General features: G+C 51.4%; 1 protein-coding gene across 1 annotated transcript in view; it reads right to left on the reverse strand.

The window, feature by feature from the left end:
• Positions 1-5,031: 5,031 nt before the first annotated feature.
• Positions 5,032-13,420, reverse strand: part of HS3ST2 (heparan sulfate-glucosamine 3-sulfotransferase 2) — an 82,564-nt gene continuing 74,175 nt past the window's right edge. Inside the window, exon 2 of the mRNA XM_081133120.1 lies at positions 5,032-6,398. Coding sequence (XP_080989246.1) covers positions 5,780-6,398 — 619 coding nt within the window. The 3' untranslated portion in view covers positions 5,032-5,779. The remainder of the gene's footprint in view (positions 6,399-13,420) is intronic.

A 13,420-nucleotide genomic window follows, 5' to 3' on the forward strand; every position in this document is an offset into this window, starting at 1 on the left:
CCCTGGGAGGTGTGCGGGCTCTGGGATGTGTGTGGGCTCGGGGGCAGGGAGGTGGGAGATGGCGCAGGGTGTGCCTAGCAGCTCCAGCCGACTCCTGAGAGCTGGCGGTGCAGCTGCTGGGGAGAGCGTTCAGGACTCTGCAGGCGTCCTGACTGCACTCGGGGACATAGCATTGGGGTAGCTTGACATGGTCCCCATTCAGATTCACAGGAAGAACCTCCTGCTGGGGCATCTGTCTTGAGGAGTCAGGTGGAAGGGGCAGGGAGAGGAGTTGGAGGTCTCACGTTATGGGAGGTACTGGAGACGTTTTGAAGATCGATTGGGAGATATTGGTCATCTAAGGCAGCTTTTTCAAACTGCTGGAGCTTCATTGTAACAGAGACTGTTAATTGCCTTCTCAATATCCACTCTCTCCTTCTTCCTGAGCATTGAAATCCTGGGTTGTCAGGGAGACAATGTGCTCAGCTAAGAGACTGGATTTTTCTGGCCTCCCTTTCAGGCAGAAGTGGTGAGATGGAAGTATAAATTACTGGGCAGAATTTCTGGAAAATCTCCTCAAATGGGTTGACTTGTTCAAGAGGGATATTTTCCTGACTTCTTTCTTTCCCTCCTGTTTCTGACTGAAGCACAGGTGTGGTGGCTGGAGCACCAGCATCTGTCTTGAACCATGAGGATGAAAGCCAGGGACTAGGGTTGATGTGCCAGGAAGACAAAGGGAGCCCGAGTCCCTGCTGGCGTAACAGAATGGAGCTGACACTGTACCGGGCCCGGGCTGTCCAGCTCAAGGCTTCTTTAACTGACCTCTTCCATTTGAGACAATAAATCCCTAATTTTTTTAAGACACGACTGTCAGTAAAAAGCGGTCAGAAATACAGTTCCTAAGTGGCACACTCGTATTTCACTTCTCACTAGAAAAATGGAATAAAACTTTTCCTAAGTTTGTTTTGGGGGTTGAGGTATATATGCTTTCTTTTTTTTTTTTTTTAAATGATAAAAGCAGTATGTTCTCCTTATTTCCAGGAAGCTAAGTTTACCAAGAGCTAGGCTCACTGTCACAGTGTGAGGAGCCCACTGGGGCACCTGCTTAACCACCTGAATTGTTTCCTCACTCAGCTTTTGGGTGCTGGGTGCTGGGAGCTGGGTGCTGCGAGGCGGATGGGAGGGTGAGGAAATTATATCCGTCCCAGGAGTCTAAGTGGGCTGGTGGCTCATCTTTCCTTGAAGAAGAGCGAGTCTGCATTTCTGCCCTTAGCACCAGGTAGGCAGGTGTGAGGTACACTCGGAAGCTGGGGAAAAGCTGGGTGTGGTGGAGGTGGGCCCAGGGCCCAATCCAGTGACCAGAATTTAACCCAGTGCCCTAACCCTTGGTCCCAATTGACCCCACCTAGAAAAATTGTGCCCCAGGGGCAGTTCAGACTGCCATATACCACCCTTCTCCAAAAGGGGGTCTCCTCACCCTCTGAGACAAGAGGGCCCCTGTCGCTTCCTCCAGGACAGTCCCTGCTCTCCTCCCTGTGCCCCGTACCACGTGACTGCAGTTTGTCACCTTGTAGAGTAAGTATTTGTAAGTAAGGAGGTGTGGCTCTTACGCTCATTAGTCCGGGAGCAGGAACCAAGACTAACACCATCGTGCATCCCGGCTTCCCTGGCAACTGAGGCAGCCGAGCACCTGAGTTCTACCCAAGGGCAATGTGAGCAAAAGGAACCCCACACCCTTGCCCAAACCTAGGAGGCACCATTCAGCATACAAAGGTGCAAGCTCAAGGGAGAGGCCTGTGCTGCCCCAGCCGCCACTTGCTCTCAAGAGACGGAGTGTTTGAATGGACAGCAGCAAGACCGAACAGGACAGCAGAACCCTGACCCGCAACCTCTCAGCAGCTGCCCCAGGATGGGCAGGACTTGGTCAATGATGCCAGCGCTCCTGTTTTTATGTCTCTGCGTCCAACTCGGGACCAACCACAGGAGGTCAAATGTGCCCGCAAACCAAGCACATAGGATGTCCTGCTTCCAGTTAGCCCGCCTCGAGCGTGCCCTGCCCACAGCCTCCCATCGGGCCACCCCAGAGGCCCCTCAGCGCAGGGTCCTCGCTACGGCAAGCTCGGAGCCCATGGGCTCCGCTTGTTCTTTTTGGGTGGCGCTCACCCATCTCTGCGCTCCCTTCCTGCTGAGCGCAGGCAGAGTGGGCTCGGCACCGGGACGGAGGGGGCCAGAACCTCTGGTGTTAACGAGGCTGGCAAGCAGTCCTTGCCTGAGCTTTTCAGGTTAGTATTGGGTCCCTTTACATTCATAGATTTCCCTTTTGGTCATAAATTCAATCTGTTGAGGTTTTGCTCCCTGGTACATGTCGACAATTTGGCTCAAATAATCTCACAAAAATTCTTCACAGGTTTGAATGTTTTCTTACGTTCAGTCTCAATAGAATAAAGATCCTTCTAATCACAGGGCTGTGTATACCCGGAGTGTGCTGGGCACAGGAGGAGAGGCACCGGGGGGTGTAGGCTCGCACCCCTGAGGCGGCTCCCATGCAGGCTTGGTGCCATCTGTCAGGGTGGGCCGGGCAGGGGCCTCTTTGCCTTCTGCTAGTTGGATTAGATGCCTCTGACTCTGTCTCCAACCCCTCTAGACTTTAGGGAGGCCCGTATTTTTTGCCTGCCTCTTGGGCTACCGGCCAGCTCTCGCGATCCCGGGAGCCTCTCGCGATAGCGCGAGCCCGCCTCTGGAAACTGGCGCCTCCGGGGACGGTGAAGGCCTCTCACAGCGGTGCTGCCTCTCACGGTGCGGCGCCTCTCCAGGCTGCGCCGGGTCACGAAGCTGCCTGCGGATAGAGCTGCCACTTCCCATAGCAGCTGCCTCTTGTGACAGTGCCTATGACCTCTGACCTTGGGCCCTTGACCTCTGACCTATGCACTTTGACCTATGACCCTGGATTGGCAGTGAGAAAGAACACACTTCACACTTCACACACACACACACGCAGGCACGCAAGATATTTGGAACTTGTGCACTTTTGCCCTTAGTAGCTGCCTCTTGTGATAGTGCCTATGACCTTTGACCTTGGGCCCTTGACCTCTGACCTATGCACTTTGACCTATGACCCTGGATTGGTAGTGAGAAAGAACACACTTCACACTTCACACACACACACACGCAGGCACGCAGGAATATTTGGAACTTGTGCACGTTTGCCCTGGGGAGGCCTGCCCTGGATGAAGAATCAGAGTCTGCTGAGCAGATTCACGTACACCAGGCGTCACTCGTTTAAACTGGGATTTTCAGGGTACCTGAGCATCTTTCATTTGAATACAATGATCTCTATGCTAAATACAAGGGCCTGACCTAGTCATTAATATTAAGACGCTGCTTGGTCTGGGTGGTCTGGGTGGTCTGAGAGTGCTTGTAATGCAAAGGCGTGAAGCTGCCTCCTTGCACATAGAATTCAGAATTTTTACCCATTCTGACTGGATTCTTTCCTGTCAGGATAAACAAGCAAATCTCACCAACTCGTTTTGGGGGTTTCCTTTGTGTCCCAATGTCATTCTGTCTTCCTTTGTATACGGCTTTGGCCAGCATGTGGCCTGGGATCACAGGACACCAAGAACTTCTGGATGAAGAGTATAGGTGCAGTTCATTAACGTTCACTGCAACCCACCCTTCTTCTGGTCACCAGGTTCAGGGCCCCAGCTTCTGGGAGGCAGTGGCTCCCACTGGCCTGGGTGTCCTTTTGCCATGCCTTTGGGGGATGCATAGAGGGGGCAAATGCCCAGAGCTGGCTTCTGGGTACCCTGGTCTCAGTTATTTATCTTCTGTAAAATGCGTGGGGCAGGAAGATGGGCCAAGACACAGAGCTAATGTCTTAGGCCTCTCTCCTCCAGCCTCTCATTTTCAGGAAATTTCCATGATGCCTGATGGAGCAACAAAGACAAAGTGGCCCTGGAGGTCCGGCAATCTTTCCTGGCCACCTGTGGGGCCTATGGAGCTATCTGGGAAGTGACCCGAAGTGCAGTTCCCTGGGATATCCCTGTCCATGCCTCCACATCCATCCATCAAACATTTGTGTGCGCCTGCTCTGTGTTAGCCAGGGGCCAGCTGGACCCTTGAGAAGTTCACGGTGTGTGGTCAAGACAAGCATCTGAACAATGATTATCCAGTGTGATAAAAGCTGTAACTGCAATGTGTGCAAACTTCCAAGTGAACACAAAACAGCGAGCAGAGAACTCAGCTTGGTTAGGAAGGCTCCACAAATACCCAGCAAGGGTCATGAGACTTCACAGGAGCATGGGGTTTCCATTGTCTGGAGATGTGGGGTGAGGGGGAACATTCCAGGCAAAGGCATGAAAGAGCCAAGAAAAGGCCCATAGTTCTGTGAGGTTGGAGCAGAGGGGGAGGGAGAGAAGCAGGAAATGATCTGGAAACTGTCAGCAGGGGATGTCTTGGCACCATCTGAACTTTATTCTGGGGTCACAGTGCATGCCCAAAACAGAGCTGTGAACTCAGCTGCCTACAGGGCCAGGCAGAGGGTTAAATCAGTGAGGAGGGCCACGTGGGGCTGGAAAACGGGGCCTGCAGGCCCACCCAGAGGTGCCAGCCCTTCACTGCCATGCTGGAGTGCAGGCTCTGTGTAGCCAAGGTTCCATTAACAAGAAAATCTGGATACACGTATTTTCATATGAACCCTCCCAAGTTTTAAATGTTGGAAATTATTTCAAAGTATCCTGCTGGTCTAGCAAATGCACATCTGATGTCCTCTCAGCACCTGGGCCTCTCATTTGGCCCTTGAGAAGCAAGGCTTAAGCAGAGCAATATATTCAGACTCATGATTCAGATAGAAGATGTCCCTACAGGTCTCCCTGTGATCTGCCCCATCACCCGCCAGCAAGAACTTCTTTTCCCCATCTCCACACTTGCCGATACCCACGCAGGCCTGGCACCTCACAGCCCTCCTACCGCGTCCCAGCCCCAGCCCCTCCTTGCATGGAGGACCTGAACGAACGAGTCGGGTTCCAGCCCAGCTTACAGAGAAGAGCCCAGTGTCCAGGACACGAGAGAGCCGTATTTATTTCACATGGACAAGCATGATTCTGTCGCATGCTGAACACGAAAGCTTGGTGAGGCAAGTACCCGTAACAGCGGAACTATGTGCTTTTGTCCACAGGGAGCAGGGAGAGTCACCAGGGGGACTTTGAAGACAGTCACCCTTCAAGTAGAGCCAAGACCACAGCCTTAGGAAGCTCCGGTTTATCCCATCATCAAAGGGTCTGTCTCCGAGGGGTGGCCCGGGGGCGCTTCGGCTCTGTACGTCTGGATGAGCAGCTGAGGCCAGGGAGAGGAGGATGGTCCCCACGCCACCCCAGGGCCATTCAGGAGGTTTCAGCTCAGAGGGAAGCACAGGACACTCGGAATTAACAAGCTCACTCTGGGGTGGACGGTGACAGGGACAGACAGCTGTGTTCACTGCAACGGAGCCATCACCACTTGCACTGGCTACCGTAACGGGGAGGCCGCTCCTTAAAGCAGTTTCCCGGGCAGCTTATGGGCTGAGGGGAAACGATTTGGAATTGACTGGACGCGCCACAAGCAGATGGCTTTGCCTGGGCAGACTGGGGGGCGCTAGCGGCAGCACCCCCGTCTCTCGGCCTTGGCCGGGCTCCCGGGTTCCAGGACGAGGGAGCCCAAGGTGGGGGTGGGGCTGGAGCATGGCTCTGCTGGGGCGAGGGGATCATAGGCCCTAAGAACACAGCTTGTGGCAGAGTCCAAGAGCAGAGCCTCGCACGTCGGAGGCTTATTCCCACCTGAAGTCCTGCCCGACGGTTTCATAGAATTTAATGTTGTAAGGTCTGTAAAACTCCCGGAGCTGGTCTATGACCTCGGGGTCGATCTGCACGTGAGTTCTGCCCTTGGATTTGCCCAGACAGCGCGGCAGGAGGCTCGACTCCGCCCGTTTGAGGCAGGGGAAGCCCTTGGTCTTGTTGAAGTAGAAGTGCTTGTCGGTGAGGAACCTCCTGATGCCCAGGAAGTCCTGCACGCGCCCCATCTCGCCCGCGGGGTCGGTGATGAGCCGCTCGCCGCTCACGAAGTGGATCTGCGCCAGGGGGAAGTAGCGCAGCCAGCTCTGCAGGTGCAGCGCGTACAGGCCGATGCGGATCGCGTTCCACGACGCGTCCACCAGGCCCAGCGTGCGGTTCCGGAAGGACAGGCCCTCGAACGTGGGGATGTCCGGCTTCTTGGACAGCGTCTGCGTGTAGTCGGAGATGGCGCGGGTCACGGGGTTCCGCACCACCACGATCAGCTTGGTGTCTCGGGACATGTTGAAGATCCGACGGGGCGCCTCCTGAGTGACGAAGTAGCTGGGCGTCTTCTCCAGCGTGATCTGGCTCTCCAGGGTCCTGGGCATGAGGCTCCTGCGGGCGGAGGCAGCACAGGTCAGACGGGGCTGCCCAGCTCCCCAGGGGGGCCCCTCCCCTCCTCTGCGACACCCGAGGCTCCCCTGCTCTCGCCTGGAGAGGAACCCGCTTTCTCTCTTGTTGATTTTATGGTTTAGTCTTGAACAAGTTTGCTTTAAGACAGGAAGCGTCCATCAGCACGGGTTCAATAAATGACGGACTAGCCAACAGAGTGAGGTAGGTATGTGTGTACCAACAGAGAACGATGGCCGGGATAAAGCATTAAATGAAATGAGGGGAGACAGCATCTTCACCCGGGAAGGGCCCGAGGAACAGAAATGCAGTGGGTCCTGGGGCGGGGCCGGGGCAGGGAGGGGGTGAGGAACGAACGAGAGTGACTTTTTATTGTATAACCTTTTACAGTACTGGAAATTGTTCATGCGGTTGTTACATATTCAAAAGATGCAAAGGAAGGCACCGAATACTGTTGTGGCAAAAAGAGACTTCTCCAATATACTAGAAAACCTGCTTTGGGGAAAAGATTCATTTTGTAGGAACAGCAAGTGTTTTAGAAATGAGTTCTAACCACTACACTGTACACCTGAAACTAATATAAGATAATATTGAATGTCAACTGTAATTGAAAAATAAATAAATAAAATAAAAGTATCCCTCATCACTAAATTAAAAGAACAAAACAGAAATTCTTAGCACTTTCTTTTTTGAAAAAAAAGGAAGGAAAATAAAAGGAAAGAAAAAAAGAAAGAAAGGAGTTCTGATGTCTTTCCCTGCAGAACTACCTCCTTGGGATGAGCTTGAAGAAGCACAGAAGTGCCAGCCAGCAGGCCTCCCGCAGAAGCCAGGAACTGCAACTTCTCGCTCCCCTACTTCTAATTTCTTGGCTCTGCTTGAGCTTCTCGGAGATGATGGTGGGAGCTCCTTCCCAGATGTGTCTCTTTCAGACCTTGATGGAGGGTCACCCTTGACTCCGAGTCATTGCTTCTTTCTGAATGTCATGTTTTACCCTAAACTAGTTTTTCTAATGCTGGCTACACATTAGACCACCTGAGGAATTTTTTTAAAATACAGATATCTGAGCCCCATCCTGCACCAACTGATTAAAACTCTCTGGGGTCGGATACTTTTTTAAAGCTCCTCAGATGATTCCAATGGAAGGCAGAGTCGAGGATGACCAATAGAGGGTTCTCACTCCTAACACTATGATTGACCAACGCCCAGAGCCCTGGGCTTCACATTCCTCTGGACTATGGACTCCTGGTTCCTGGTCTTCTTCATCCCAGACCCTACCATCATGCCTAGTCAATAACCTGGCCTCACAGTCCTTTGACCAAGTATCTCTATTTTCTCTTTTTTAGCAACTCTTACTCCTGGCCACCCCTTGGGTCTTGTCATTGGAATTGCCCCAATTCTGAAATGGTTCACTCTGAAATCCCATTCTAGGACCACGTAGAGGGTTGAATGGTGACCCTTCAAGTGATGTATCCACCCAGAACCTATGAACGGGACCTTATTTGGAAAAAGAGTCTTTGTGGATGCAAGTTAAGGATCTTGAGATGAAATCATCCTGGATTAGGTTGGGCCTAAGGAGTATGCTTATGAGACAACAGAAGGGGAGAAGAGACACAGAGAAGAAGGCGATGTGAGGACAAAGGCAGAGCCTGGAGCGATGTATCCAGCAGCCAACAAAGGCCACAGCAACGAAGGCAGGCTGCACCTTACTTCTCTGTACATTCACCACAGCCGCAAATCATTACCCCTGACCTTCAGATCCACCTGTGATCCTCCTGATTTCATGTTCTCGCACAGCCTCTCTGGACCAGTGAGCAGTCATTTCCATTCCTTCCTCCTCTTCTTCATCATCATCAGTTTCCTTGTCTCGTTGCCCCTCCAGCCCCTAATAGTACATCCTCTCAACCTTCCATCATTTCTAATTCTGTCTCTGGGTTGCCAAACAGCAGGAGAGAAAATTGCTGAACGTGGCAACTGGATCCTTCCTCTAATTACTTATAATTATTTATTATTTCTATCTTCAACTGAGCCTCAACACTGCTTAGTAATCTGTTATTTTTGATTTTACAGGCCCCTTATGATTTTTCACAGTCCAAATTCTCACCATAAGCTCCCAACTGTACTCCTGTCACCCACCCTTAACACACTAGTCTCCCGCTGCACGAGGAAGACGGCTGTCACACCTGCAACTTTTCTCTCCTCCATCCTGAAACGGACTATTATCTGCTCCCCTCCTGCACCCCTCCTGCCGGCCTCAGAGGAAAAGGTAGGCAGGGGCTCACCTGTCCACCGGTACTCTCAGATCTCTTCCCCTACTGCCTTTCCTGGAAACCCGCCCTCAGCCCTTGAACTTTCAAAGCCACTGTGCAACTGATAGGCTGGTACAACTGGTATTTTCTTCCAGGCCCAAAGTTTATAATGAACCCATGTGAGTTGAAAGTCTTAATATATTTATTAATAGTGAATAGCCACTTTTAAATATATATATATATATATATATATATATATATATATATATATATATATATATCTTTATTGATTTCAGAGAGAGGAAGGGAGAGGGGGAGAGAGATGGAAACATCAATGATGAGAGAGTCATTGATCGGCTGCCTCCTGCACGCCCCTGGCTGGGCATTGAGCCTGCAACCCAGGCATGAGCCCTGACCGGGAATTGAACCTCAGTCTCCTGGATCCTAGGTCGATGCTCAACAGCTGAGCCATGCCCAGCAGGGCAGTAGGCCACTTTTTAAATGGATATTATTATTAGAAAACATTCACAAAACACTTGGAGTTCTTTGGTTAGCTTTACTTTGAAATCTGGCTATATTAGACTATAGCCCTGGCATACATTGTAATTAGATGTTGGCCTTTACGATGAAAGTAGAATTACATAAATGTGACAGTGCATTTAAACTTAAGGACTTCTCAAACTCTATGGGATTATTGATATAAAGGTCTCCCCCCCACACAAAGAAGTTGACTTGACAAGCCCTGAAACAGATTTCTCTGCAATACCCTTTAATACACTAAAGAGTAGCCAAGAGAGGAAGTGAGGACCAGCATTTCCCAAGCTTATTTGACTAAAGAGCTTTGAACTTTGCCAGGAGCACCAATGAAAATCTCTCTGTTACCAGTTTGGAAAATTCTGACCAGTCCCAGTGGTCTTCAGAGTATCACACCATCCCCTGGCTATGAACTGGAGTGAAGCTCCATCTTCGAATTCCTAATTGGCATGTCAGCTGTGAAACCAAATTACAAATACTGAGGAAGGTACAGACACCAGACTGTAAACAACACGTGCCACGGGTTAAATGGCTCCTGCGTGCTTCAGATTTTCCCTCTCCCCGCAAAGAATACCCTACATATGCATGTCTCTGGAGGTCACTGGAATAGAGCGCTGAGGCCTGTGTGAGGAAAACGTGCTCGGAGACTGGACATGCACCTCCCTGCTCTGTGCACACGTGGGGGCGGGATTAGACTTTCCTTAAGGCTCGCTTTTCCTCTTCATGCCTTTGTTTAAATTTTGCTTACTTGTTTCCAGCTGCTAACACACAGCTGAATTTTTCTCTCACCCCATAACCCTCTTAAGCTTCAGCCTCCTTTATTTTCCATGTAGCTTTGCAAAAATTACTGAAATAGTCTGACAATCACTGTTTGGACTTACCTCCCATCTGTTATTTTAACCTGCTCAGCAACCATTGCCCTAGATCTGATAAGAGCCCCCCCCCCCCCCCGATTTTCCTTTGAGGAACTACCAGTCCTGCTTTGGATAAAATCTTGATGGGCCATGGGGTGGGTACATGACCCAAGTTAGGCCAATCGGTGCCAATTGTGTCATAAAGGCTAATAATGTATCACCAAGACTGAAATGGTTGGACTGAACCTTCCCACCAGATATAGGAGCCAGGAAAACCTCCCCATCAGCTTCTCTTACCAAGTCCCTTTGGCTATCTTGGTTCTTGCCCTGAGACCTGGCTCTTCTGCTTTTATCTGTATTCTGTGAGTTACTACACATCCTTCCAATAAATTATCACTCCTTTAAGTTAGTCATAGGTTGCTGTTGCTTGCAACCCAAGAACCCTAACTTAGCTCCTACAACCTGGCCCCCTCCACGTGGGAGCTACACTCACCCCACTCGAACATACACTGCATGCGGGCAGGGTGCACTTTACCTATATCTCTATCTCCAGGGTTGTCCATAGTCCATGGCATCGATATTGTTGAGTTACAATGGAACCAACAACCTGTCTAACCCAGTTATGCCTTGAAGCCCTCACCCCTTTTCAAATTCTCCACGCTCTGCAGGCCATTCTGGATCTGCCCACCGGTGTGTCTCTCACTTGTCTCCTTGTATGTGATCTTTCTGGAGGGCCTCATTCCTTCTTCTGGGAGCTGCTGACTCGCGTGTCTGTAACTGCAGCCCCAACTTCCCATGCTCTAGACTGGAATGCCCAGCTGAGTGGGCTGGGCACCGTGCCTCAGCAAGTGAACTTGCCACTTTCCTCCCTCACTTACTTCTCTCCTTTGCCTGTTTTTAGAGATACCATCAGAATCCACTCACAGAGCAGAAAAACCTAGGTCATTCGTGACCCTTCTCACACCTGTCTTTCATTCTCATAGGCTTTCCCCCCCAAACTTTTCAAGTCTCCCCCTCAGGCTCTTGTCATCTACTCCTCGGACGATAGATTTCTCTCTAACCTCCATGCTTCCGTTCTCTCCTCCCTTTCAATCCATTTGAATTCTGTGTCCACCAGAGAAATCTTTCTAAAGCAAATCCAATCTTGTCAACCATCAATTATCCTTTCTGGTAAAGTCCATACTCCTTGACTCGGTACCAGGACCACTGCCTACCTTTCCAGAATTAATCTCTTGCTGTTTCCTGGGAACCCAGTACCCAGGCCATGCTGAACAGAAAGTCATGCTCTTTCATGCGGTTGGTCCTTTTTTGTTTTTATCTTTCAAGACTTGGGATCATCTTTCTTGTCTCCCTCACTGTGGTGAACCTTTACTAACCTTTCCAAGTCTAAACCAGAAGTCACATCTCCGTGAAACTTCCTTGTAGTTTCATGGCCCTCTGTGCCTCCAACTCCTAGGGCCCTCGTCCCGTTATGGGGAACTTATTAGCTACACATCCATTTATATCAACGGATCCTCAGCAACTTGGGCATGTTCCTTACTCATTTTTGCCTTCCTAACACAATGCCTGGCACACCATAGATGCTCAATAAAGTGATCAGAGATTCAGCGTCTAAGGTATTGAGAGGTCACCTTGAGTCTTCAGAAATTGCCAGTGTCAGTTTATGCAGCCCAGCCTTTCCTTGGCATTCTGACCATGGGCAGAGGAAAGATTCAGCAGAGTCCTGGGGAGGTGGAATCATTGTGCCATTGTTAAGATTTCATCATGGCCACAGGTGCTCAGGCTCACAGACTGAGGGGAGCCCAAACTCCAAATATAAGAAGGTCAAATGAGACTTAAAAGAACACTCTCTGGCCATTTCTGCAATTTATCTGCACACTGTCCTTTGCCCAAGGTGTCCCCGGGTGTTCAGGACAGGGCTGTGGTCGCTCTGCAGTGTGGCTGGGAAGGAGGAGGTGGGCAAGTCCGCTGCACCTGGAGGGCTTCTGGAGATATGTAAGTACCTGGGGCCCACCTGACTCATTAAATCAGAAGCTCCAGCACAGCGTGAGGGCTGAGCACCTGCAGTTTTAAAGCTCCCCGGATGATCCGAGTGGGCCACCGGAGCTAAGGACCTGGGCTGCAGACTGTTCCTTTAGCCACTCAGCCTTTAAAACAGTTGTTTGAGTATCAACCCGGAGCCTTAGAGAAAAAGTCACAGACCCCTTCCCTGTACCTTCTGATTCGATGGCTTTGGGGCGCAGTCCAGGACCTTCCATTTTTAACACACCCCCCCTCACCCCCCGCCCTGCCCATGATCCTTGAGATCTGAGCTTGGGAAGCGCAGCCTTGGTCAAATGCACTCTCATGGGTGACGCGATGGCGCTCACTACTATCTACCGTATGATAAACTATTTCTATGTTTCTTTCTCTGCCCAGCCCCGGACTGCAAGCTCCAAGAGAACAGGGTTGGTCTGCCGTGGACACGGCTGTGTTCTCAGCACCCAGGGGATGATGGGCACTTAGTAGGGCTGCAGTTGAAGGGAACACACAAAGGCAAGGCTTCCTTTCACCTGGCCCAGTGAAGTAGCTGCGGTCAGCGTGTGCCAGTGGCGCCGCGCCCCATCCCCCCGCCACAGAGCCCGCAGCCCATCTACTTCCTGAGGGAAAACCACGGGCTTCCTGCGGCCCCACCAAAAAAAGCACACACCCTGAATACTTTCTTGTCAGCTTGGAAATGCTAGTTTTGCCCCACTGTGTGGGGCAGAGACAGCTCCGGTGGCCACCCCTCCACACAGGGCCATCCTGTGCGCGTGTGAGCCCGCGGGGGCCTGGAGCAGGGCCGCCTGGGAGCTGGCAGACCTGGCACACCCCTGACGGCCGCCGAGGGTCCTCGGGAAGATTTCCTGCTAGATCTGCACACCCGTGGATGTGTCTGGAAGACCTGGCTGCCTGGGGGCTCTTTAGTGCCTTATTAGCGCTAACTGGGCAAACAGCCTCCTTGAAAACCAGGCAGTCTCCAGAGGGGTAATTAGGAGCAGGAGAGGAGGGAGAAGCTTATTGCAAGAAGCTGGTGCTGCAACGAACCCGGCTGACCCCCCAGGCGCTGAGCCCGTGCAGGCAGAGCTCCGAGGCCTCCACCCTCCTTAGCCCCAAATCCTTTCACTTACGTGACCCGGGAGCAAAACGCTGGGGCCCGGCTTGCACTACAGCCGTATTTCTTCACTGCTCACTGGTAAAGGCCTTCACAGGACTTAAGTGGATGTTCTTAACCTGGCCCGTGGCTGCTCGGGCTCCGGCCATACTCAACTACTCCAAGTTCCCCCAATTCTGCACATTTCATGCTAAGAGACCTTGGACCTGTTGTGTTTTGGGGGGTGAAGACCTCTGTAGC

The sequence above is a fragment of the Miniopterus schreibersii genome (genome assembly GCF_964146895.1).
Source record: "Miniopterus schreibersii genome assembly, chromosome: 3".
NCBI classification, from domain to species: domain Eukaryota; kingdom Metazoa; phylum Chordata; class Mammalia; order Chiroptera; family Miniopteridae; genus Miniopterus; species Miniopterus schreibersii.